The sequence below is a fragment of the Nerophis ophidion genome, linkage group LG19, assembly GCF_033978795.1.
Source record: "Nerophis ophidion isolate RoL-2023_Sa linkage group LG19, RoL_Noph_v1.0, whole genome shotgun sequence".
NCBI classification, from domain to species: Eukaryota; Metazoa; Chordata; class Actinopteri; order Syngnathiformes; family Syngnathidae; genus Nerophis; species Nerophis ophidion.
In genome coordinates this window covers 15,595,755-15,622,883 of record NC_084629.1, presented here as the reverse complement: position 1 = coordinate 15,622,883, position 27,129 = coordinate 15,595,755, and the positions used below count along the sequence as shown (strand labels likewise).

The window sequence follows — 27,129 nt, the reverse complement described above, 5'->3', positions numbered from 1 at the left end:
ATCCTCACTCAAATTAATGGGGAAATTGTCATTTTCTCGGTCTGAATAGCTCTTTTTGTTGGAGGCTCCCATTATAAACAATGTGAGGATATGAGGAGCCCTCACACGGGTGACGTCATCGTTTGCGTAATCCGGTACAGGCAATGCTTTTTTATTGGCGTCCAAAAGTTGCGAACTTTATTGTCTATGTTCTCTACTAAATTATTTCAGCAAAAAGTTGGCAATATTGCGAAATGATCAAGTAGGACACATAGAATGGACCTGCTATCCACGTTTAAATAAGAAGATCTCATTTCAGTAGGCCTTCAATGTTTCTGTGCATCGTCCCTTAAAATAAAGCCCAAACTAACTTTTCTTATCGGTGATTGGTCAACATTACGGTTAAAGACCCGCCCACTGATTCAGGAAGCGATAGCGATTGGACCTCTCGTCCAGACTTATCCCACGTGACAAAAACATGTTCATGTAAACAGAAGAGCGACGGCGGCCATTGCTAGAACTCATGAAGTCCACTTCCTACTTCATCTTGCCGGTCCTGGCCAACATCCTGACCTTGTGTCGGGGCTACACTCTGAGGGGCTCGGTCTCCTGGGTGGTCTCCGCCAACGATGTGGTGGAGGACGCCGACCTGTCGGAGGAGGTCGCCCCGTCCTTGCTAGTGGACGGTGGCGGTCTATGGAAGCAGGCGTATCCGTCAGCCAACGTCCTCCGGGACGGCAGCGTGGAGAGCCCCGGGGAGAGAATGGAGCCTAGAGGTGACTCCAGTGCGGTGCAGCGGCGCTCCCGCCTCTTCTCCTACAGGCGGGAGAAGAATGAGAAGGCAGCCGGCGGAAAGGGCCCTCCTCCGCACCAGGAGACGGCCAGGACTGCTCGGTACATCGCGCACAGCAGCGACTGGGGCTACCTCGCCACCATTTCTACCCAAGACAAGGTGGGAATGGTGCACCTTTACCTGCTTGTGTATAACTACACTGACCATACGTCCTCTTTTCCCCGGACTTGTCCTCTTTTGCGGGACTGTCCGGGGTGTCTGGGTGGGGTTTCTTAATTGCCTCAAATGTCAGGCGTTTTGTGTCAAGGTTGCTCCAACCTTATTCAACAGAGGGCCGCACACGGAAAAATTTTAGCATGCGGGGTCCATTTTGATAATTTTCATTTTCAAACCATAACAAAATATATGGATTTTTTTTTAATCCTTAGGGCTCCTGGGGAGCATAGAGGGTCTCAGTCACTGAAATGTTAAAAATAGGTCAAATTATTATTATTATTATTATTATTATTATTATTTATTTAATGCCTACAGTAAACCTCTATATCAACTTGAAGTTGATATAGAGTAAAACAAGGTTTTATGCCTTTTCTGTCAAACACAACTTTGTTTTATATAGTAAAACTGAACTATGCACTATTTAGATAGATAGATAGTACTTTATTGATTCCTTCAGGAGAGTTCCTTTATTTAGCAATTAAAGATCAATAATGCAGGACACCATTGATTTTAGGTATTTAATATTTTTGAGTAATCACAGTGAAAAGTTTAACAAAATCCTACTAAATATATTTGATATCCGAAAGGTTCCCCACTCATAAAGTGAAGCATTTTTATCATTATTTTTTTCTTCTAACACAAACATTTCAAGATCAACTTCCGATATATATATATATGTCGATTTTAAGTTTGAACTATTATTTTGTTTGTTTTATGCTCTTTTGTCAAAACTTTGATGTTTTTATATGGCAACCACACAACATATGCAATATTTTTTCCACATAAAAACTTTTAAAGTGATAATTTTTAAGTACATTTACATATGTATAGACATTTGTCTTCTTTTTATATTATTTATTTTAATGAATTAAGTAATGTTTACGACAACCTTTTTCCAAACCACAATGTAGAATGTGACAATGCATATGTTTATCATTTGTTTTCAAAACGCTTACAAAAAAGTGGGGCCCCAAAAATTTACTGTGGGACCCCATTTTTATGACTTGATGGGGTCCATAGGACCCCATTTTGAAAATTCCTAGCGCCAACACTGCTGTTAACAGAAGAGAAAAAATGCTTTATTTAAATAAATGTATTATTTATAAAGCAAGTTCAAGGATCATCGGAAAATGTTCACCTCGTCCCGGCCTTGGCGTGCTGCCCGCCTTGGCACACATATACTGTATGTGTCCTCCTTTTAGGAATTTCAGAATGTGGTCAACCTAGTATAACACACTCTATGTCAGGGTTCCCCAACCTTTTTTCCACCAGGGACTGGTTTAATGCGTGCGTTATTTTCACAGACCCAAAAATGAGCCTTTGGCTACAATTTGGCACATGAACATTTTATATGTCCATTAATGTGAATTGTCCCATGTACTATAATAAAATTGTTGTAATATACATCAATTAACAAGCTTATTGGTGTGTTTAGTGGGACAGGTGGAAGATAATTGGAAGAAAAGGCAGTAGTTTATAAATCACTTAATGTTTCTGTTTAGGCCCGGTAGCAAACGTGTCAAGGATCGGTACCGGTCCCCGGACCGGTGGTTGCGGAACACTGCTCTATATCACATCACTAAAAACAAGAATTAAAGTACAATTTTTCTAAAGCAGTGTTTTTCAATCTTTTTTGAGCCAAGGCACATTTTTTTCCATTGAAAAAATCCTGAAGCACACCACCAGCGGAAACCAAACCAACTGCACTCTGGATTGAATAAATATGTTTACATATATTAGCCACACCGGACTAAAAGCCAGATATATATTGGTTCAAAATATTTGTAAATGTTTATATAAATACCTTTTAATTGTTTCCAAACAGCTTTGGTAGCTAGTAGACTCAATAATTCCATGGTGATGTTTTGGTAAATTTACAAAACTGAAACACAAATGGGTCGCCGTGGTCGGTTAATAATTCTAACACAAAAACCCATAAATGTTTTAGCATATTTGCTAATGCTAACTATGCTAGTTTGATTACTTTGCGACAGCATGTACAAATATGCATTAAAACTCTCCTACAGACATTACTCATGGGACAGCTTTTTAAGTATGGATTGTTATAGTTGTATGGTAAAACTTTCAAACATTGCTTAAAATGATGAATGAAGAGTCCTACTGAGCAGAAACGCTATGGACGAATACTTCGGTGTAAGGAATTAAGTGGTGAGCGAACTTGTCCAAAAGATGACGGTCTAGCACAAACAATAACCCACTTTTTTGATATATCTTTTGGCGTTTAATGAAAACTATTTGCTGAATAGAAAACATTATGGCTGTTAGGAAAGAAAAATCCATAAATTAGACGCACTGTTTTATAAGCCGAAGGGTTCATAGCACGGGGAAAAAGTAGCGGCTTATAGTCCAGAAAATATGGTAGACTATACTTTCTTATTAAAAAACATTTCACTACTCTGACACAAAACTTGATATGTTTAAAATGATTTGTGTGTTCAGATTAAAGGTGTTCCTTTTGGGAACATTTTCTCCATCAGTGATGGTCCAGTGGACAACAGTACTGGAGTCATCTACTTCTATGTGACCCCCATGGATAACACCGTGGAAGACCTGAAAGTCAACCCCTTTGCTTCCATCACATTCTCAGAGGCTGAGGGGGATTTCTGCAGGCAAGTCTATTTAAAAAATGCACATGGAATTGTTAAGTTTTTGGATCCTATTTAACGACCTATTTTGTTTGTCCTCCACTCGCGACATTTCCCTTCAAGACAAATGGTGTACGATCCAGAAGATCCCAGGTGTGCCCGACTCACGCTGACAGGCAAGATGGCGGCGGTACCCCCGGAGGAGCTCAACTTTGCCAAGGCGGCAGTGTTCTCCAGGTAGGCGAGGGAATATTCCCTGGCTGCGACTCAAAACAACACTTGGCACATTTGCCGTGTCTTAAACTGTTTTTCGTTTCAAAGGCATCCCGTGATGGCAAAGTGGCCCAAGGGACACAACTGGTTCTTTATGAAGCTGGAGCTGATCCAAGTCTGGCTGCAGGACTGGACCGGAGGCACAGTGCTCGTTCCGCTGGAGGAATACTTCAAAGCTCTGCCTTTCTGAGGATACGACGACCTCTGCATCACCGCATCAGTCGGCCTAAAAATATCACAGATGTCTCTTGTGAATTCCAAGATAATTTATTGCAGATTTAAAACTGGATAGAACGATATCGGATATCACACCTGGTGTAGAGTGTGCATCCATCATCATTTATTTTCTCTATTTTCTAGTGCTGGTCTTCATTATTGTGGGCTGGAGATTATCTCAGCTGACTTTGGCCAAGAGGCAGGGTAGACTCTGGACAATGGAGGTTCAAACTCAGAACAGTTTTGCCAGAAACTGAGATTGTAAGTCTGCCTTAAATCATTTTCTTACTTGAATTAAAGAATGTTTTTGAACCTACTTAATAGCCTAGCGAATGTTTTATTGAATTTATTTCCATTATTTTAAGTGAAAGTCCACACCGATTGTTTCAAATCAAAAAGTACTAAACAAATGTATTAATAGGACTACAGAAAATTCTTGAAATTTTGCCGATTTTTCCATGTAAACAAACAAGTGGTGCCAAGCAAGTCGGGGCTTTTCTTCCTATCACTCACACCACCGGTGACCTGGAGACGACTGGCTGGAAAAAAAAGTGTCCTCAAGGTTGACAGCAGAAGAGGGTTTTAAGATAACCGCAATCACTGAACCAAATAAGTCATCAAACATAATTTTGATTACAAAACTAATATTTGAGCATATTATTGAAATAAGATTAATATGTCAAATAAAAATCTGGTAATAGTGGTTACGTTTGGAGGTAAAATTTGTACTACATAAAAATGCCGCCAGATGGCAATGTAGATTTTACAATGTTTACGAGTTCGTCACTTCACAGTAGGGAAACGATGCGCTCGACTATACCTAGATACTTCCGGTGATGCATTCTCGCTCGTCTAACTCAAAGCTAAATTTCAGTCAAGCCGTTATAGGTGCATTTCGGGTTTAGAATCAAATGTGAACTTCGAAACACCACGTTGACTAAGCAAAATAATGTTTGTCTTCGTCGTAAATGTGGCTTTAACGGTATTTTATTTTGAAAAATGCTAGCGGAAACTACCGCATGCACAAAAGTTACTATCGAAAGGCCATTCAGTTAAGTTTGGGGGTAAAATGCTCTTCTTTTGGTCTTATACGTAATATTAAGCTGTGAACGTTGATAATTCGGCAGTCTGGCAACGTGCAATTGTAGTGACTGTTTTTTGTTGTTTTTTTTATGTTTTTTTTTTATTTTTTATTTTTTTTTACAGCGGACGGGGTGCCTTTATTATTTTTGGTTACAAAAAGCATATTTCTTAATGTTAAACTGGCAGCTACTGAGCTAGCTAATAAAAGTCAAGCACTAAATGTATTGTGAAGGGAAAAGGGTGCGTAACTCAATGGCAGCTTTTGTTTTTTACTCATCTGTTGCCCTCGGTAGCGACATTGGCGTGTTTTTGAGGCGTAGCCGCGCAAAGCGAACGTTGGAGAGCCAGCAGCCTATAGCGAAAGGGTTCGCCATCAGCCGCCCGCCACACACACACACACACACACACACACACACACACGCACGCACGCACGCACGCACGCACGCACACATTCTTGTATTTATTGGCTTCTTGGGACCTCTGAAAAATGCCTACCTCTTTAGGACCACCCATTCTAAATGTATAAATATTTGTAATTACAACATTAATAATATATACATACTATGCAAAAGTAAAAAAGATTGTTAAGAAAAATGAGTTGGAATTTCACAAGAAAAAGGTCCCAATTTCACAATAAATATCAATCAATCAATCAATGTTTATTTATATAGCCCTAAATCACTAGTGTCTCAAAGGGCTGCACAAACCATAACGACATCCTCGGTAGAGCCCACATAAGGGCAAGGAAAACTCACACCCAGTGGGACGTCGGTGACAGTGACAATGATGACTATGAGAAACCTTGGAGAGGACCGCATACGTGGTCAACCCCCCCCCCCCCCCTAGGGGACCAAAAGCAATGGATGGATGTCCATTTTCTACCGCTTATTCCCTTTGGGGTTGCAGGGGGCGCTGGTGCCTATCTCAGCTACAATCGGGCGGAAGGCGGGGTACACCCTGGCCAAGTCGCCACCTCATCGCAGCGGGTCTAACATGAGACTGTGAAAGTTCAATCCATAGTGGATCCAACACAACCGTGAGAGTCCAGTCGAAAGTGGATCCAACACAGTAAAATAAATGATAAATGGGTTGTACTTGTATAGCGCTTTTCTACCTTCAAGGTACTCAAAGCGCTTTGACACTACTTCCACATTTACCCATTCACACACGCATTCACACACTGATGGAGGGAGCTGCCATGCAAGGCGCCAACCAGCACCCATCAGGAGCAAGGGTGAAGTGTCTTGAACACGACACAACGGACGTGACGAAGTTGGTACTAGGTGGGAATTGAACCAGGGACCCTCGGGTTGTGCACGGCCACTCTTCCACTGCGCCACGCCGTCCCTTAGCGAGAGTCCCGTCCATAGTGGAGCCAACAGGAAACCATCCCAAGCGGAGGCGGATCAGCAGCGCAGAGATGTCCCCAGCCGATACACGGGTGAGCGGTCCATACTTAGAATACTTTGAATTTTGGCAGTATTATAATCCATCCATCCATTTTATACCGCTTGTCCCTTTTGGGGTCGCAGGCGGTGCTGGAGCCTATCTCAGCTGCATTCGGGCGGAAAGCGCTTACACCCTGGACAAGTCGCTGCCTCATCGCAGCAGTATTATAATAAAAGTCGTAATTTTACTCAACGCAAGTCAAAATTTTACAAGTAAAACTGAACATTTGTGCAATATTATGATAAAGATTGGACTTTTACTCAATACCAGTCACAATTTTACAAGAAAAGCTTAAGATGTTGGCAATTTAATGAAAAGAGTCGTAATTTTACTCAACGAAAGTCACAATTTTATAAGAAAACTTTAACATTTTGGCAATACTGAAATAATAATCAGAATTTTACTTGGCAAAATTATGACGAAAGTCATAATATGCCAAATAAAACAGTGACAAAAATTGTCACTGTTTTACAAGAACAACAAAAACATTGGCAATATTTTGATAAAAGTCGGAATTTTATGACAAACATCACTATTTTGCATTAAAAAGTAATACTTTTACATAATAAAGTAATAATTTTACATAAAAATGAATAATTTCACTAGAAATATATGAGAAATTGTTCCCAATTTTAATAGGAAAAAGTGAGAAAAACACTGCTTTCAGTAAAATAAAATTGTTTTTTATAATTTTTTGGTGGGTAATTGTTTTTTAATCTTCATTATTTACTTCAAGTTATTACAGTATGTCTTTATACACAGTACATATTTGTTTAATTTTTTTAAATACATTTTGGCCCAAGGGGGTGCATTTCAATTTTTTTCACACGCTTGTTATTTCATATGTTGACCAGAGGGAGAGCACTTTATTGCACAATATTGAAATGATAATCGGAATTTTACTTGGCAAAATTTCGACAAAAGTCATAATTTTACTCAAAAAATGTCACTGTTTTACAAGAACAACAAAAACATTGGCATTATTGTGATAAAAGTCAGAATTTTCTGTGACAAACGTCAGCATTTTGCATTAAAAAGTAATACTTTTACATAATAAAGTATTAATTTTACATAAAAATTAATAATTTCATGAGAAAATATTTGCAATATTACAAAATATGAGGAATTGTTCCCAATTTTAATAAGAAATAAAGTTGACAGCGTTAGAAAAAGACTGCTTTTAGTAAAAAAATTGTTGTATAATTTTTTGGGTGGGTAATTGGTTTTTAATCTTCATTATTTACTTCAAGTTATTCCAGTATGTCTCTATACACAGTACATATTTGTTTTCATTTTTTTAAATACATTTTGGTCCAAGGGGGATGCTTTTCAATTTCTTACCCACATTTGTTATTTCATATGTTGACCAGAGGGAGAGCACTTTATTGCTCAATATTAAAATCATAATCGGAATTTTACTTGACAAAATTTTGACAAAAGTCATAATTTTACTCAAAAAATGTCACTGTTTTACAGGAACAACAAAAATGTTGGCAAAAATTATGATATAAGTCCAAATTTTCTATTGCAAACGTCACCATTTTGCATTAAAAAGTAATTATTTTACATAAAAAGTAATAATTTTACATAAAAATTAATAATTTCACGAGAAAATATTGCAATTTTACAGAATATGAGAAATTGTTCCCAATTTTAATAGGAAAAAAGTCGACACATCGTGAGAAAGAGACTGCTTTTAGTAAAAAAAATGTAGAATTTTTTTGTGCGTAATTGTTTTTTAATCTTCATTATTTTCTTCAAGTTATTACAGTATGTCTCTATACACAGTACATATTGGTTTTCATTTTTTAAATACATTTTGGTCCAATGGGGATGCATTTCAATGTCTTACCCACTCCTCTTATTTCATATGTTGACCAGAGGGAGAGCACTTTATTGCACAATATTGAAATAATAATCGGAATTTTACTTGGCAAAATTTTGACAAAAGTAATCATTTTATTTAAAAAAATGTCACTGTTTTACAAGAACAACAAAAACATTGGCAATATTGTGACACAAGTCAGAATTTTCTATGACAAACGTCAGCATTTTGCATTAAAAGTAATACTTTTAAATAATAAAGTATTAATTTTACATAAAAATAAATAATTTCATGAGAAAATATTGCAATATTACAAAATATGAGAATTTGTTCCCAATTTTAATAGGAAAAAAGTTGACAGCGTGAGAAAAAGACTGCTTTTAGTAAAAAAAAATGTTGTAGAATTTTTTTGTGGGTAATTGGTTTTTAATCTTCATTATTTACTTCAAGTTATTACAGTATGTCTCTATGCACAGTACATTTTTGTTTTAATTTTTTAAATACATTTTGGTTCAAGGGGGATGCATTTCAATGTCTTACCCATTCTTGTTATTTCATATGTTGACCAGAGGGAGAGCACTTTATTTATTGCACAATATTGAAATAATAATCGGAATTTTACTCGGCAAAATTTTGACAAAAGTCCTAATTTTACTCCAAAAAAGTCACTGTTTTACAAGAACAACAAAAACATTGGCAATATTGTGATACAATTCAGAATTTTCTATGACAAACGTTACTATTTTGCATTAACAAGTAATACTTTTACATAAAAAGTAATAATTTTACATAAAAATGAATAATTTTACGAGAAAATATTGCAATATTACAAAATATGAGAACATTTTCCCAATTTTAATAGGAAAAAAGTCGACACATCGTGAGAAAAAGACTGCTTTTAGTAAAAAACATGTTGTAGAATTTTTTTGTGGGTAATTGGTTTTTAATCTTCATTATTTACTTCAAGTTATTACAGTATGTCTTTATACACAGTACATATTTGTTTTCATTTTTTAAATACATTTTTGCCCAAAGGCGTGCATTTCAATTTCTTACCCAAGCTTGTTTTTTCATATGTTAACCAGAGGGAGAGCACTTTATTGCACAATATTGAAATAATAATCGGAATTTTACTTGGCAAAATTTTGACAAAAGTCATCATTTTATTTAAAAAAATATCACTGTTTTACAAGAACAACAAAAACATTGGCAATATTGTGACACAAGTCAGAATTTTCTATGACAAACGTCAGCATTTTGCATTAAAAGTAATACTTTTAAATAATAAAGTATTAATTTTACATAAAAATGAATAATTTCATGAGAAAATATTGCAATATTACAAAATATGAGAACTTGTTCCCAATTTTAATAGGAAAAAAAGTTGACAGCGTGAGAAAAAGACTGCTTTTAGTAAAAAAAATGTTGTAGAAATTTTTTGTGGGTAATTGGTTTTTAATCTTCATTATTTACTTCAAGTTATTACATTATGTCTCGATGCACAGTACATTTTTGTTTTAATTTTTTAAATACATTTTGGTTCAAGGGGGATGCATTTCAATGTCTTAACCACTCTTGTTATTTCATATGTTGACCAGAGGAGAGCACTTTATTTATTGCACAATATTGAAATAATAATCGGAATTTTACTCGGCAAAATTTTGACAAAAGTCATAATTTTACTCCAAAAGAGTCACTGTTTTACAAGAACAACAAAACCATTGTCAATATTGTGATACAATTCAGAATTTTCTATTACAAACGTTACTATTTTGCATTAACAAGTAATACTTTTACATAAAAATGAATAATTTTACATAAAAATGATTCATTTCACGAGAAAATATTGCAATATTACAAAATATGAGAACATTTTCCCAATTTTAATAGGAAAAAAGTCGACACATCGTGAAAAAAAGACTGCTTTTAGTAAAAAAAATTTTATAGAATTTTTTGCGGGTAATTGGTTTTTAATCTTCATTATTTACTTCAAGTTATTCCAGTATGTCTCTATACACAGTACATATTTGTTTTATTTATTCAAATACATTTTGGTTCAAGAGGGATGCATTTCAATGTCTTACCCACACTTGTTATTTCATATGTTGACCAGAGGGGGAGCACTTTTAAAACCGACACAGCCAATTTGAAAAATCCCTCCTTTTTGGGACCACCCTAATTTTGATAGATTTCACCACCATGGGTGCAAATGAGACATTCTCTATTAGATGCAATATTTTTCCTTATTGGGACCAACTAACTTGTTCACCGGTACTTTTCCTTGTTGATGTCTCAAGAAGGGTGGAAATACAAGAACACACACACACACACGCACACACACACACACACACACACACACACACACACACTCACACACTCACACACTCACACTCACACACTCACACACTCACACACTCACACACTCACACACTCACACACACACACACACACACACACACACACACACACACACACACACACACACGCGCGCGCGCGCACAGCTGCAATGCTTCCTGCGTTTGACTCGTAGACCATCGGAGCCTCCATGGAAGAAATGCACCTCCCCGGCAGCTAACACTCTTAGCCCGCCATGTGAGCAAAGTCCCCGCCTTCGAAGATCGCTTACTCGAAACGTAGACGAGGGTTCGGGAGGAGCCAGGCGCGACGCTCTTGCGCCCGAGTCCGAAGTGGGGGGCACACATTCGGGGCGGGGGAGCCTCCAGAGCCATCGACGCCCCGCCTGGCCGAGCCTCCGCACGTCTCGAAGGCAACGGAGGACCCACCGCGACACAAGCGAGGCTTCGCTGAAATGAGATGAGGCTCAGAAATGGAACTGTGGCCACTGCGATTATCTTCTTCACGTCCTTCCTCAGCTTGTCTTGGTACACAGCCTGGCAGAATGGCAAAGGTAGGCTCGCTATAACAATGTTTGAACGCTTTCACTCAGCAGAAGATAAAGGAGGCCTCGGTAAAAATGCAGCTTGGCAAATAGAAGAACCTGGTAACTAGACAAACTAAACATGCAGCTTTCTTCTCCAACTTCTACCTCATCCTGCCAACTACCTGCTTGACAGCCAGCTAGCAAAGATGGTAAACATTCTCCTCGCCCCAATGCTAGTATGCTGCATGTCCAGATTTCTAACTAGCCGCAATGGTACAGTATTTACCTCATTGACTAGCTGGTTAGTATCTAGTTTGCTCAAATATCAGTTACAAGCTGGCGCACCCTATCTACCTAGTTGACATTCTCTGTGCTCACTAGCTGGTGAAGATGTGGCCTGTTAATTTGTTGGTTAAAGGAGAACTGCACTTGTTTTTTGGGAATGTTGCCTATCATTCACAAGACAAGACACATATTGTTGTTAAATGCATTCTAAATCGTAAAGAAATGCTAGCAAAAGTCAGCAAACAATGGTACTTGCTCTCTTTTGTAGTGTTAATGTAGTAACATTGAAACTTTTATTGGAAACAGTATAGTACATATTCCGTACAATTAACCACTAAATGGTAACACCAGAATAAGTTTTTCAACTTGTTTAAGTCAGGGTCCACGTTAATCAATTTGTGGCACATTAATAATAACATGCAATATGTACATATTTAGCAAATTTTAAGCATACACCACAACAAAGAATACTTGGGGACTAATGACGATGCAGAACCTTATATTTTTTAGCCTGAATATACAGAGGATGAGCAACAAGTTTTAGAAGCTGTGTGCTAAACAGATCCAGCTTTAGTGAAGCTACAAGCCTCGTGCAGCAATATTGTTAAGTACTGAATACGATATAAAACGATCATTCTTTGCACTGTAATGTCGACTGATTGGATTTACATATCTTCCCATTTAGATGAATAATTTGTCAGTCTTCATACAGGTTTTGGAAAAAAGGGTGCCACAAATTAGTGTGTTCCTGTGTCTTTTTCGCCATTTTCGGGTCTAAGTTGGATGTCAAAGTTGACCAACTTCTATGACAGCCAGCTAGCATAGATGGTAAACATTCTCCTCGCTCCAATGCTAGTATGCTGCATGTCCAGATTCCTAACTAGCCGCCATGGTACAGTATTTACCTCATTGACTAGCTGGTTTGTATCTATCCATCCATCCATTTTCTGCCGCTTATTCCCGTTCGGGGTAGTTTGCTCAAATATGAGTTACAAGCTGACGCACCCTATCTACCTAGTTGACATTCTCTGTGCTCACTAGCTGGTGAAGATGTGGCCTGTTAATTTGATGGTTAAAGGAGAACTGCACTTGTTTTTTGGGAATTTTGCCTCTCATTCACAAGACAAGACACATATTGTTGTTAAATGCATTCTAAATCGTAAAGAAATGCTAGCAAAAGTCAGCAAACAATGGTACTTGCTCTCTTTTGTAGTGTTAATGTAGTAACATTGAAACTTTTATTGGAAACAGTATAGTACATATTCCGTACAATTAACCACTAAATGGTAACACCCGAATACGTTTTTCAACTTGTTTAAGTCAGGGTCCACGTTAATCAATTCATGGCACATTAATAATAACATGTAATATGTACATATTTAGCAAATTTTAAGCATACACCACAACAAAGAATACTTGGGGACTAATGACGATGCAAAACCTTATATTTTTGAGCCTGAATATACAGAGGATGAGCAACAAGTTTTAGAAGCTGTGTGCTAAACAGACCCAGCTTTAGTGAAACTACAAGCCTCGTGCAGCAATATTGTTAAGTACTGAATACGATATAAAACGATCATTCTTCGCACTGTAATGCCGACTGATTGGATTTACATATCTTCCCATTTAGATGAATAATTTATCAGTCTTTATACAGGTTTTGGAAAAAAGGGTGCCACAAATTAGTGTGTTCCTGTGTCTTTTTCGCCATTTTCGGGTCTAAATTGGATGTCAAAGTTGACCAACTTCTATGACAGCCAGCTAGCATAGATGGTAAACATTCTCCTCACTCCAATGCTAGTATGCTGCATGTCCAGATTTCTAACTAGCCGCCATGGTACAGTATTTACCTCATTGACTAGCTGGTTTGTATCTAGTTTGCTCAAATATGAGTTACAAGCTGACCCACCCTATCTACCTACTTGACATTCTTTGTGCTCACTAGCTGGTGAAGATGTGGCTTGGTAATTTGATGGTTAAAGGAGAACTGCACTTGTTTTGGGGGAATTTTGCCTATCATTCACAAGTCTGGACACATATTTTTGTATTATGCATTCTAAATCGTAAATAAACGCTAGCAAAAGTCAGCAAACAATGGGAGTTGCTGTATTTTTTAGTATTAATGCAGTAACAGGCACAATCATAATAAAATGTAATATGTACATATTTTACACATTTTAGGCATATGGCGGCATATTAATTTCACAGACATAGACTTTGTGCGACACAACAAAGACTACTTGGGGACTACTGACGATGCAGAACCTTATATTTTTGAGCCTGAATATACAAAGGATGAGCAACAAGTTTTAGAAGTTGTATGCTAAACAGATCCAGCTTTAGTGAAACTACAAGCCTCGTGCAGCAATATTGTTATTCAAACCGAACAAAATAAAACGATCACTGTTCGCACTGTAATGCAGACTGATGGGATTTTCATATCTTCCCGTTTAGATGGATAATTTATCAGTCTTCACACAGCTTTTGAAAAAAGGGTGCCTCAAACTAGTGTCTTTCTGTGTGTTTTTTTTCCATTTCCGGGTCTAAGTTGGATGTCAAAGTTGACCAACTTCTAGGTTTATGTCCACAACCATCTACTATACAGGTGAGAGGCAGAATTTATAATCAATAATTAAATTTCAGTAGCTCAGATGCAATGCAGCAGCTTAATGTCTCAATACAGCAGCTGCAGTAGCTAGTTAGCACTCAGTGATCACAACGCCACTAAAAGTAGTTCTTCTGCGTTAGCACTTATAATAACAATATCGCTAATAGTTGGTTAGTATTAAGATCACAGGATGTAAATGAACTATTGTTTTTTGGATGTTTTTTCAGAGGGTTTCATAGCCGCAACAGGGTACTCACATTAGCAACATTGTAAGCCACCTCATATTACCGTATTATACGACTTTAAATGCTTGAAAAAGAGAGGCATCTGCTCCTTTCTTGCATAGGGCTTGTGAATGATTGGCAACATTCCCCAAAAACTACAGTTGCCCTTTAACATCCATCTTGCTCAAACTAAAGAGCAAACTAAACACCTGTTTGATGCTAGCCATACACACTGCCATTTGGAATTTGCCCTGTCCTGTGACAATTTGTGAGCTGTGATGTCAGCGGATTATCCATACAGGCCTCGAATTTTAACTTTTTAAGGTCAAGGCAAGTGTTTCCTTAAAGGAGGGCTCATATCTTAGGGCACCACGGCAAACAAATCACCAAATGTCACACATTGAAGTAGACTTTATCATTTAGTGTATGACCTAACTTGTTGTAAACATTAGTAAAGTTGTGTATAGAGGAATATATAAAACGACATGCAATTTTCATTCCATTATTGTTTACATCAGCGACTTATGTTCGTTTACACAAAAATAAACAAATGTGGTCGTTGACAGCCAAGAATCAAAATAAACATTCATTATACAGCACAAAAACAACATTGACAGATCTAGAACTGCTGAGTTTCGAGGGCAAGCGATCAACTAATTTAGCACTCCATTTAAACTATGAATACAACCTACCTAAAAAAGTTGTGTAGCTTGCTACCCTTTCCCTGCCAACAGCCTGTAATTGTCCGTGTTTTCTTTTTTTGATTTGTTCCTTACTCGGCATTTTGAGAGCTGATGCAACTCGTGTATCTTTCGGAAAATCTCGGAACAAATCGGCTGTTCACGGTTATAATTATTATGTTTTAGTTTGTCTAGTTTTATTTAAAAAACAAATAACACATTACAAATGGTATACTTTGTAGAAGAAACATTATTGTAGATAACTGTTACATGTACGTCAAGTAAAAAATAAGTGTGCATAGGAAAGCAACATAATCATTAATAAAAAAGTAATATGGCAGAAACTAAATAACATAAATAAATACAAATAAATGTAAAATATGTGAAAGATTGCACATGATGGCCATAAAGTGTAACTGCACTTTTTGTCCTAGTATACAACAAGAGTTTTGATACATGAGATCAGAGAACACCTCTCAACTATTTGAAAGTTTGGCAATGAAATATGACAGCGCTGCAGTGAGGTCTTTTGCCATTTTTGATGACGAGCTTAAGCAGCTGCTTCTTGAAGACAACAGGTTGTGTATGTGTAATAGTGGTAGATGATGATGTACTCTAACTGTGGGATTCAACTTTCCCTCTGCACGCCCACTCTGTAATTAAGGGAAAAGCAAATGTATTATTATTTCTATTATATGCTAATTATTATTATATTCATCTGACTGACACACACACAGTGACACACAAATCCCTAATGTTACTCTTGTAAAAACAAAACACGTTGCAGTGTTTCTGCTAGGATTTGTTTTTAAATAAGTTTTAACTTTAAAGTAGAGTAGCAGTGGTCATTAATAGCAGAAAACACATCAACAGAAGTCCATTTTGCTCTGCTGCAGTATATCTTGTGTGCACACACTCCTCGCGCTCACCAATAGCGCCCAATAACAAGTGACTTTATGTAACACATAGGTGTAACGTTTGACAGACCGATGATGACAAGTTCCTTTTCAAACACTTTCCATCATGCATTCAGCTCCAAGTTGACATATCTTGCACTCGACGTGGAGTTGTGACTGCTGCTTCCGGAGTTGGTTCAACACGTTGCAGTGTTACCTCCCTTCGTGGGGACTTTTTTCCAGCATTTTCTGGTGATGGGCTGACTGTCCTCAATTATTTTTCCTCCAGCATGCTTTACCAGTCCAAAATACGTCCAGACTTCAAATGTTGTCCGTTTATTATGAGGGCAACATCTCAAGAGTGAGGTCCGTGTGTTGTTTTCCGCCATTGCAAACAGCGCTGGTGCACATTCGCCATCTTCTGAGGCAATGTCGCTTAGAATGCATTAATGAATGAAGGTTTTTCGATAATTAAAGAATTAAACGATATTACTAACCGTCTGGAATTTTACCGCTGTTTATCATTATATCTTTTACGGTTACATCCCTAGTCCATTAACAAGTAAAAAGTCAAGGGCGGTCATGGCATTTTCTTGCCATAAATGCTGGTCATTTTTTCAGGGCATTACGGCAAATGACAAGGGTGGTTGCCGTGGTTGCTATGGTTAACTTCGAGCCCGGTCCATATATTGTAGAAATTTACCCAAAGTGCTTTGCGAAAATTTGTCTATCCTCTTGTAGGATAGACTGGCTCGTACGTGCACATACATCTACCGCTCTTGCTATCTCTAATTCAATGTAGCTTATAGTTCCAATTTTAATATGTCAATAGACTCTATATGGAAGTGCTGCTCAAAAACTGGTAGACATACTTACAGCTCAGTAACTCTGCTTGACATTCTGCATGGTAATAGCCAGTTGGCATTCATATTATAATATCATTACCTACTCAGTGGCCTAGTGGTTAGAGTGTCCGCCCTGAGATTGGTAGGTTGTGAGTTCAAACCCCGGCCGAGTCATACCAAAGACTATAAAAATGGGACCCATTGCCTCCCTGCTTGGCACTCAGTATCAAGGGTTGGAATTGGGGGTTAAATCACCATAAATGATTCCCGGGCGCGGCACCGCTGCTGCCCACTGCTGCCCACTGCTCCCCTCACTTCCCAGGCGGTGATCAAGGGGATGGGTCAAATGCAGAGGACAAATTTTACCACACCTAGTGTGTGTGTGACAATCATTGGTACTTTAACTTTAACTTTATATTAGACACTCTCTGGTTTATTTTGAACCTGCTAAATAGCTTTTATGGACTTTAACTAAACAGTTAATTTCCAGTTTGCTCAAAAAGTGTTCATATATATATATATATATATATATATATATATATATATATATATAAAAAAGACCAGGTTGAAGAATATCTGAGAACCATCTATACTGATGAGAAAAAACATGAACCGATCATTGTCCCCACTGACATCCCTCCTATATCACCTGCACAATATCAGGTTGATGTCAGCCCTCCCAAGCTGAGCGAGGTGAAACAGGCAGTAAAAAAGGCAAGATCGGCATCTGCACCAGGCCCTAATGGTGTTTCGTATAGTGTCTACAAGAACGCTCCAGAGGTTCTGAAATTCCTGTGGAAAAACATGAGTGGTGTGGGACAAGCAGATCATCCCGAAAGCCTGGCGAAGAGCGGGAGGAGTGCTTATCCCAAAAGAAAAGAACTCGACCACCATTGAACAGTTTCGCCAAATAAACCTTCTGAACATCGAAGGCAAGATTTTCTTCAGCGTATAGGCACAGCGACTAACAAAGTATCTGAAGCAAAACCACTTCATTGATACATCGATCCAAAAGGCTGGTATAGCAGGCTTCTCTGGATGCCTCGAACATAATAGCATCATATGGCCTCAAATCCAGACTGCGAAAAAAGAAGGAAAAGATCTTCATGTCTTGTTCCTTGATCTGGCCAACGCCTATGGATCAGTCCCTCATTCATTGCTGTGGACTGCCTTTGAATTCTTCCAAGTACCAACTACAATCACAAATCTTGGAGAACGCTATTTCCAGGATTTGCAATTTTGCCTCACAACATCAGGATTCACCACTGCGTGGCAATCTCTGGAAGTAGGCATCATGGCTGGGTGCACCATCTCCCCATTGGCCTTTACGATGGCAATGGAGATCATTATTAGAGCCTCGAAATGGGTGGTTGGTGGAGAACGACTACAATGTGGTCAGAGATTACCACCAATTCGAGCCTATATGGACGATATAACAACACTCACAACAACTGTCCCCTGCACCAAGAGACTGCTGGAGAAACTTCATTCAAATATAACATGGGCACGGATGAAGTTAAAGCCCAGTAAGTGCAGAAGTATCTCCATTGAGAAAGCCCAAGTCACACACCAGAGATTTCATGTCAGCGGAACACCAGTACCAACTGTTTCAGAAATGCCAGTAAAGAGCTTGGGAAGGTGGTACGACGCAAGGCTCAAAGACACAGAGCAGTTTGAGCAACTAAAAAAGGATACCATCACTTACATGGATCGCATCAATAAAACCTTGTTGCCTGGAAAACTCAAGTTGTGGTGTTTTCAATTTGGCATACTCCCAAGACTTTTGTGGCCTTTAACTGTGTACGAAATCCCCATCACCAAGGTTGAAAAATTGGAACGTGTGATAAGCACGAAGCTGAAACAGTGGCTTGGAATTCCAAGATGCTTCAGTTCCATCGGACTATATGGGCATGGCAAATCGGAATTACCAATCTCGGGACTGGTGGAAGAATTCAAATGCACCAAAGCAAGGCTGGTCATGACGCTAACCGAAACTGAGGATACAGTCATTCGAACAGCGGCCCCAGAGTAACAGCGGGAAGGAAGTGGATTCCATCAAAGTGCAAAGTCTGCTCTTCAATTCAGAGATGTAGTTGGGCAAGTACAGCATGGGAGAGCAGGACTCATCCCAAAAACTCCCCGATGGCACAAAGCAATATCAGAGCAGAAGAGACGGCTAGTAGTAGAGGAAGTCAGGAGACAGGAGGAGGGAGAGCGACATGCTAAAGCCGTCTCAATGGCCAAGCAGGGGAGATGGACCAACTGGGAAAGCCTGGAGAAGAAAAAGCTCAACTGGTATGACATCTGGCAGATGGAGGGAGCACGGCTGAGTTTTATCATCAGAGCCACGTACGACCTGCTACCGTCCCCCCTAAATCTGAAAACCTGGTACGGAGAAGATCCCGCCTGTTCCCTGTGTCAAGTACCTGCATCTCTAAGACATATCCTATCAGGGTGTACTATAAGTCTCACCCAAGGACGCTATACTTGGCGGCATAACCAAGTACTTAGAGAGCTTGCATTAACACTGGAACAGAGGCGAACCACCACAAACAATCTCCCACAAACACCAGCAGGAAAGGTCCATTTCACACATTTTGTACCCGCTGGCCAACATCAAGAGTGTCAAACGACACCAAATAATGCAAGCATCCTGCAGTCGGCTCGGGATTGGAAATTGGAATTAGACCTTGATAAAAAGCTTGTGTTTCCCCCAGAAATAATGGCTACAACACTCCGGCCAGACATGGTCCTGTGGTCTCCATCAGCAAAGCTGGCTTATGTCGTGGAGCTGACAGTACCATGGGAAGAAGGGGTTGAAGAGGCTCACGAGAGGAAGAGAAACAAATATTCTGACCTGGCAGCTGAAGCATCCCAGAACGGCTGGAACACCAACATGTTCCCAGTAGAGGTGGGATGCAGGGGATTTATTGCCACATCTACCATCAGTCTGTTGAGGAAAATGGGGGTGAAGGGACGCTCCCTCCAACAGACTATCAAGTCCCTGTCAAATGCTGCCGAAAAAGCCAGCAACTGGTTCTGGATTAAGCGCAAGGACCCCAACTGGGCGGTAAAATAAGAGACAATGGTATGCGGTCAGGCTTAGGCCTGACTCAGGGAAAAGGACGACCCTGCCATGCATAGTCCAACAGGATGTGGAGGGTATGGCATGGAGATGGGTGTACCTGGGACGCTAGGCACACCGTTGAGCCCTCTGGAGACCCCAATGACATACTTACCCTCCTTTTCACCACTCCACACCGACTGCTACCGTCAAGACTGTTCCTACTTACCAAAGGGATTGAAACATCGAGTTCTATTTGCTTTACATACATACATCCATCCATTTCCTACCGCTTATTCCCTTTGGAGTTACGGGGGGCACTGGTGCCTATCTCAGCACTACAATCGGGCGGAAGGCGGGGTACAACCTGGACAAGTTGCCATCTCATCGCAGGGCCAACACAGACAAACAACATTCACACTCACATTAACACACGAGGGCCAATTTAGTGTTGCCAATCAACCTATTCCCAGGTGCATGTTTTTAGTGGTGGGAGGAACCCAGGACTACTCAGGACCTTCGTATTGTGAGGCATTTATATATATATATAAATATCCTACCTGGTAAAGAAATTAGCTTGGTTACTAGAAGGTAAACATTTGCGCTGCACAAAATCTGATAGCCATGCGTGCCTTTTAGGTACCTCTCTGGTTGACATTCATACTGGTCACTCGCTGTTTATTTTCAACCTGGTAGCTAGCTTTTGTGGACTTCTAGACCGTTCACAAAACTGTTGATATCCAGCTTGCTCAAAAACTGGTACCTAACTCAGATACTAGCTGGTTAATGTCGACTTTAGTTAGTAGCAAGATGACAGTCTCTGGGGTGAACAGCTCGTAGATATTCAGCCTGTTAACTGGATTGAGGATAGACAGACTCATAACTAACCAGTTAATAGCCTGGCACTAGTTTTCTTGAAACCTGGTAACCATCCTAGCTGGCTGACATTGAGTTTAGTTGCTATACAAAATCCACAATGATCATTAGCAGTTTCAGCCTGGTAACTAAATGGTAAACATCCATCTTTCTTTAAAATTTGAGATACATCCAGCTTGATAATTCACCTGTTTGACAGGTTGCTGGATTGGTAGCTAGTTGACTTTCATGTTTTCAAGTATATGCAATACATTTTCGACCAATGACTAGCCAGTCAAAATTCAGGTCGCTCAAAACCTGGTAGACCTAACTCAGTTACTAACTGGTTGATGTTTAACCTTGGCTAGGAGCTGGTACGGCATAAGAACTCGATGATAAATCCTCAATCTTGCTGAAAAAAACGGTAGTTGAATAGCTAGTTGACATTATGATGGCTACATTTACTATTTGACAGTCATTCTGGTCAGTAACTTTCCCCAGATTAATAGAAAACAGATTAATAATTTACCATTTTACATTTACCATGAATTGATTAACGTGGATTCCGACTTAAACAAGTTGAAAAACGTATTCGGGTGTTACCATTTAGTGGTCAATTGTACAGAATATGTTCTGTACTGTGCAATTTACTAATACAAGTTTCAATAAATCAATCAACCTTTTTTAAAAGCATACACATCCATTACATAGTAACTAGCGGGCTGTTTTTCACTCTGTTCAGTAATGCATAGTTATTTAGCCTGGCAACTTGGTGATTGGTTGACAACGAACCAACTGACATTCAGCTTGATTAAAAGCGGTTGGACGTCCAGCTTAGTAAATAGCTGTTTGGAAGTACATTTGGTCCAAACATGGTACACATTCAACTCGATTACTAGCAGGTTGACATCTTGTTTTGTTAGTAGCTTGTTGACATTCACTTTGGTCACTGGCTGGTTGATACTTAGCGTGTAACTAGATGGTTGGCGTTGTACTGAAAGCCACTAACCCCGTGAGTTACTATCTGGTTGATATATGCTCGGGTCCTGAGCTGCTTGTTGGTTTGGAGAAACACTCAACAGCCATCGCATATCATTCACCTCTAATTTTAATATTCTTTGCAGCCTTATTGCACAACCACTACTGCGGTTGAGCGTTGTGCGAGGCTAGCGTGTGGGTCTATTTGGGAAGGGCTAGGGTTGTGGCTATGGCGACCTTATCAGCAGAGTGTAAATAATTGCAGCGCTCAGATAAATTCCTAGCCAAGGCATCATGTTGTGAATACGCCGCTCTCTGAAATTGTTCTTTTGAAAAGGAACACAATAACTGGCAGCTTTTTTAGCGGCCCAACACTCGTGATGTTTGTGTGCTGCTGCACCTGTTGACATAAACCAACAGCTATAATCGGAACTGGCACGTTGGCATCATACTGTAATGCTGTTATAACAAAATAGTGCCCCTATTAGGATGACTATTAATTTTAGATTCATAGTTATATGGAGTACTGTATGCATTTCTTGTAGCAGGATTAGTGCAAAAAGAAAAGGTCGGTAGAGCCAGGTAGACCCATCCACCACTCCGGGGTGTCTCAGCAGTGTGCACTTATTTGTGGAACAAAGGCAGACAGGTGGCTTGATCAACCCAGGGCAGGCAGAAGTCAAGGACATTTCCAAATGATGGAAAGAAGTTGTTGCTTATTAGGAGTGTTTGAAGTGTTGCGGTCACGCACACACCCTAAGTGATTGTTTAAATATTGACCTTTTCTAAGAAAATACAATAGCTGTTAGTAGAATAGAATATTTACCTTTCACTCATAGTTTCTATAATGTTTCTCAATAATTGAAGAAGAAATCAATTTAAAAGTTGAACACTTGTGCATAAGTAATAAACATTTCTGTAAACAAACATATCTGTCATAAAAACTGAACAACTTTAAAAGCGGACACTTTAATGTTCAAAGTGCGTATGGAGTACTGTATGCATCTCTTGTAGCAGGATTAGTGCAAAAAGAAAAGGTCGGTAGAGCCAGGTAGACCCATCCACCACTCTGTGGTGTCTCAGAAGTGTGCACTTATTTGTGAAACAAAGGCAGACAGGTGGCTTGATCAACCCAGGGCAGGCAGAAGTCAAGGACATTTCCAAATGATGGAAAGAAGTTGTTGCTTATTAGGAGTGTTTGAAGTGTTGCGGACACGCACACACCTTCAGTGATTGTTTAAATATTTACCTTTTCTAAGAAAATACGACACAGACAAAGGCATGTTTTTTTGCCAACTTTTTTAACACAGACGAAGGTGTCTACAACAGGAAAGTGAACTCGCGTCATATCCTATAAATCGAAAATAAAAACAAATGAACACTCAATTTGCCTTTATAAATACAATTTTATCAATCTTAATAATAAATGTAAAACTAATACCAATCAGAATGGAAGATAAACACTCAAATCAAATAGATATATGGCTCTTATAAAGCCAGAACAATATTTGTTTCTTTTGCAAAGAAAGGACATTGTCTGTTTATTTGAGTTATTTACAAAAAAAATACAACTTGGTTAAAAGACTTCAGTCTGTGTAGAAGTACTTTTTGAATACATTTAACAATATTGTGATAATAATGACAACCGTGGTATGAACATTTCATGTTGTTGCTACAGGACAAATATGCATTGATGATTATAGTATTAGAAATGGAATAGCCACAAAAGATCTACATACGCCCCTGTCCTGGCTGCTCAGTACAATATGGCGAAAGCTGCACAGTTGTTCAAATTCATGAATATACACCGCTGACTCACTGGTGGTTAAAGTCTGAAAGGGAAGAGACTCACCTCTTAAGCATGTGTGGTGTGTCATAAGTCATAATATCACAATTAACCTATTTTTACACAGTTAATAATGTTAAAATGTTGTTAAAACATTGCATGTGCAGTTAATGGGCGTTAACCAGGGTTTAATCTTGCATACATTATATATTATTGTTAATAGGCATGGGCGATATAACAATTTTATCGTTAAATAAAAAAATTTTGTTAAAGAAAGTTTAAAAAATAGAAAATCTTTTTTTTCTTTCCTTGCTCCAGCATACTTTTTGCCCCTATGAGCTTCCATAGCTTCCACCCTCCTCCTCATTCCCTTAGCGGAGATTCGCAAACTTAGCAAAAAAATAGCTAATGCTAACGCTAACAAGAGCGAGACGTTTTTGGTATTCTAGGTTTGCGGCAACAGGCGTGGAACAAATGACTGCCCGTTGTAAAGTTTTTCTAAAAAAGGAATCAGCACAAGGAACTTATGCATCTGAAACCGAAGCCTCCAACCGAGTGCGAGAAATGCAACACTTTACGAGGCAAGCAAGCTAGCTAAAAAGCAGCTTGCTGTGGTGCAATCATTTACAGAAGGTACCACGTACGATGATAAAGAAGCACAGTGGAAAACAATCACTAAAGCAGTCGGTCCGCACACTGGCGCCAAGATGTGGTGAGAGGACAATAAAAAGCCTGTGTTTATCCAATCACTACAACTATAGTCGTCTCAATGTTTTATTTTAGTATTTATTTGCATAAAATGTACAATACACTCAAAGTTCGATATAACGTGGTCGTTGGGATCCATAAAATGTTGATCGGGTTATTCCCGAGATTGCATTGTATAGAAATTTTTGATCCTTTTATTTTTTGAAAAGGTTATTAGATTAGATTAGATTAGATTAGATAGTACTTTATTTATTCCGTCAGGAGAGTTCCTTCAGGAAAATTACAATTTTCAGCACAATCCCATTCAAGATCAGACAAACATCACAGGGAGACAGAACAGGATCGCTGACGGCTCTGCCGGCTTCCAGCGCCCCTTACAAAAAAGATGACATACAGGTAAACGGGGGGGATGGGAGAAAAGAATAGAAGATTAAAATAAAATTAAAAAAAAAAAAAAAAAAAAAAAAAAAACCTTGGTGGTTAGTGCCCCCACGTGATGTGACGTGAATGGGGGTTTGTCCTCCCACGGCACAGAATGGGGCAGGCACACCAGTAGGTTTGGACATCACTGGGTCAAAATGTTATTTTTATTTTGTTTTCCTTTTTTAATTACGTCTTTTTGGACATTTTCATAAAGATTTGCGGTATAAGTTCGTAAATACGCGATATAACAACAGGATTGTCTCTGGTGGAAAAAATAAAAGGGGTCCATGGTACGATCGCGTTATATAGAATGTCGAATTATATTTACTGTATTTTTGGGACTATAAGTCGCAGTTTTTTTCATAGATAGGCCAGGGGTGCGACTTATACCCAGGAGCGACTCATGTGGGAAATTATTAAAACATTACCGTAAAATATCACATAATATTATTTAGCTCATTCACGTAAGAGACTAGACGTATAAGATTTCATTTAGCGATCACGAGTGACAGATTGTTTGGTAAACGTATAGCATGTTCTATATGTTATAGTTATTTGAATGACTCTTACTGTAATATGTTACGTTGACATACCAGGCACCTTCTCAGTTGGTTATTTTTGCGTCATATAATGTACACTTATTCAGCCTGTTGTTCACTATTTTTTATTTATTTTAAATTGCCTTTCAAATGTCTATTCTTGGTGTTGGGTTTTATCAAATAAATTTCCCCCAAAAATGCGACTTATACTCCAGTGCGACTTATATATGTTTTTTCCCTTCTTTATTATGCATTTTTGGCAGGTGCGACTTATACTCCGGAAAATACGGTACAAATATACTCGAACTTCGAGTATATTACATTTTTATTTACAGAAGTATTTTATTCAAGACAGCAGTTTTAAGGTTACACTTTTTTGATCTCAGTGTTGGAGATTATTAATTTGCATGCAATGTGCAATGCTACATTTTTGTTAACAGAATTAATTTGTTCAAGATGGAAGTATTGCCTCCCTCAGGATGCTCTTGATTTAGTTCTGGTCTAAAAAGAACAATATTACGTAAATTACAATTTTGCAAACTACTAGTTTTTGATCAAATAAAAGAAAAACTTGCTTTGAATTATGGCTGTCATTGTTATTCATTGAAAAAAAATCTAAAATTCTATTTTTCGGCCATATCGGCCAGGCCTAATTGTTAACAACAAGGCGTGAAACATAATACATCATGTGTTACACATGGAAAAAGGATAGTCAAAACGGCATTGATTAGTTTTGGCAATTAGAAACGACAGTATATCAATACCCTATTTACAGGCAGCTAGTGCGAACGTGACATACAGCTGACACGTACCATAATCCAATGACGTGCTGTCACCTCCCCTTTTCTCTCAGTCACAGTGCTGTCATTTCACTTCGCGTGAGTGTTTGCGCAGTGACCTTCTGCTGACAGTTTTAGGTGGATGAAGACAAACTTGCACTCCTCTGTGTGAAGTTGCATTTGCATTTGATGCAAACGATCAAGGAAATGCCTAAAGCATACTGTGCAAGAAACACCAATTTTAGCAGATCACCTGAAGGTTGAGCTAAAGCTAAGCCAGTCCTCTGAGCAAAATGGCACTGCAGCAATAAAATCTAGATGGAACTGGATGACCTCGATGAGAAAGCTATTTTTATTCACGTAAGGGGTCGGTTTTTTAGATGTGATCTAAAAATATTCTCCCGATATTGTTCGCTACTCTCACAGACATTGTTCTGGTCTGTTGGTTCTGAGCTCAAAGGAATTTTACTCCCGTGTGACATTGTAGACACTTCCATGGTGACATGACGCACAGCAAAGAGGGCCTGATGTCAGTCAGCTGTACAAACATTCCGTGCACTCATGCATCTCGCTTCTCTCTTGATGCATCACATGGTGAAACATCAGCGTGATACAAGCTAAAAAATGTCCGGTATTGCAACAAAAATGATTGTGAAAAATAAAAATTGCCTGTGAGCGTGACGCTTCTTTGAGGGTAAAAGCGCATAAAGTTAATTTTGTTGAGAGTAAATTAGTCTGACATATTTCAATTAACAGTGTTCCCAAAGGACTGCAATGTATTTGTGGTGGTGGGTTACAGAGGTGGGGTAGGTACAAGATGACATCATCATCATCTAATTTGCATAACTGACCACGCCACATGTGCAGCTCATGGTTGCTGTAGAACAGGGGTGTCCAAACTTTTTCCACAGAGGGCCGCACACAGAAAAATTTAAGATTGCAGAGGCCATTTTGATATTTTTCATTTTCAAACCATAACAAAATATATGGATTTTTAAAAATTTTATTCTTAGGGCTCCTGGGGAGCATAGAGGGTCTCAGTCACTAAAATGTTAAAAATAAGTAAAATTATTATTATTTTTTTTTATTGAATGCTTACAGTAAATCTTTTAATGAACTTGAGGTTGATATAAAGTAA

At 38.7% G+C, this 27,129-nt stretch overlaps 2 protein-coding genes across 2 annotated transcripts in view; both read left to right on the top strand.

Annotated features, from left to right (window-relative positions):
• Positions 1-442: 442 nt before the first annotated feature.
• creg2 (cellular repressor of E1A-stimulated genes 2) lies at positions 443-4,399 on the top strand. The gene is made up of 4 exons (XM_061879304.1): positions 443-931; positions 3,449-3,618; positions 3,718-3,831; positions 3,916-4,399. The coding sequence occupies exons 1-4, from the start codon at positions 503-505 to the stop codon at positions 4,055-4,057; spliced, it is 855 nt and encodes a 284-aa protein (XP_061735288.1). The 5' UTR covers positions 443-502; the 3' UTR covers positions 4,058-4,399.
• Positions 4,400-10,889: 6,490 nt separating this feature from the next.
• The window catches only part of mgat4a (alpha-1,3-mannosyl-glycoprotein 4-beta-N-acetylglucosaminyltransferase A), a 68,617-nt gene continuing 52,377 nt past the window's right edge, over positions 10,890-27,129 (top strand). Inside the window, exon 1 of the mRNA XM_061879302.1 lies at positions 10,890-11,348. Coding sequence (XP_061735286.1) covers positions 11,255-11,348 — 94 coding nt within the window. The 5' untranslated portion in view covers positions 10,890-11,254. The remainder of the gene's footprint in view (positions 11,349-27,129) is intronic.

Coding starts and splice junctions, on each gene's coding strand:
- creg2 (XM_061879304.1), top strand. CDS start 503: ATGAAGTCCACTTCCTACTTCATCTTGCCGGTCCTGGCCAACATCCTG. Junction 932..3,448: donor CCATTTCTACCCAAGACAAG/GTGGGAATGGTG, acceptor TTGTGTGTTCAG/ATTAAAGGTGTTCCTTTTGG. Junction 3,619..3,717: donor GCTGAGGGGGATTTCTGCAG/GCAAGTCTATTT, acceptor TTTCCCTTCAAG/ACAAATGGTGTACGATCCAG.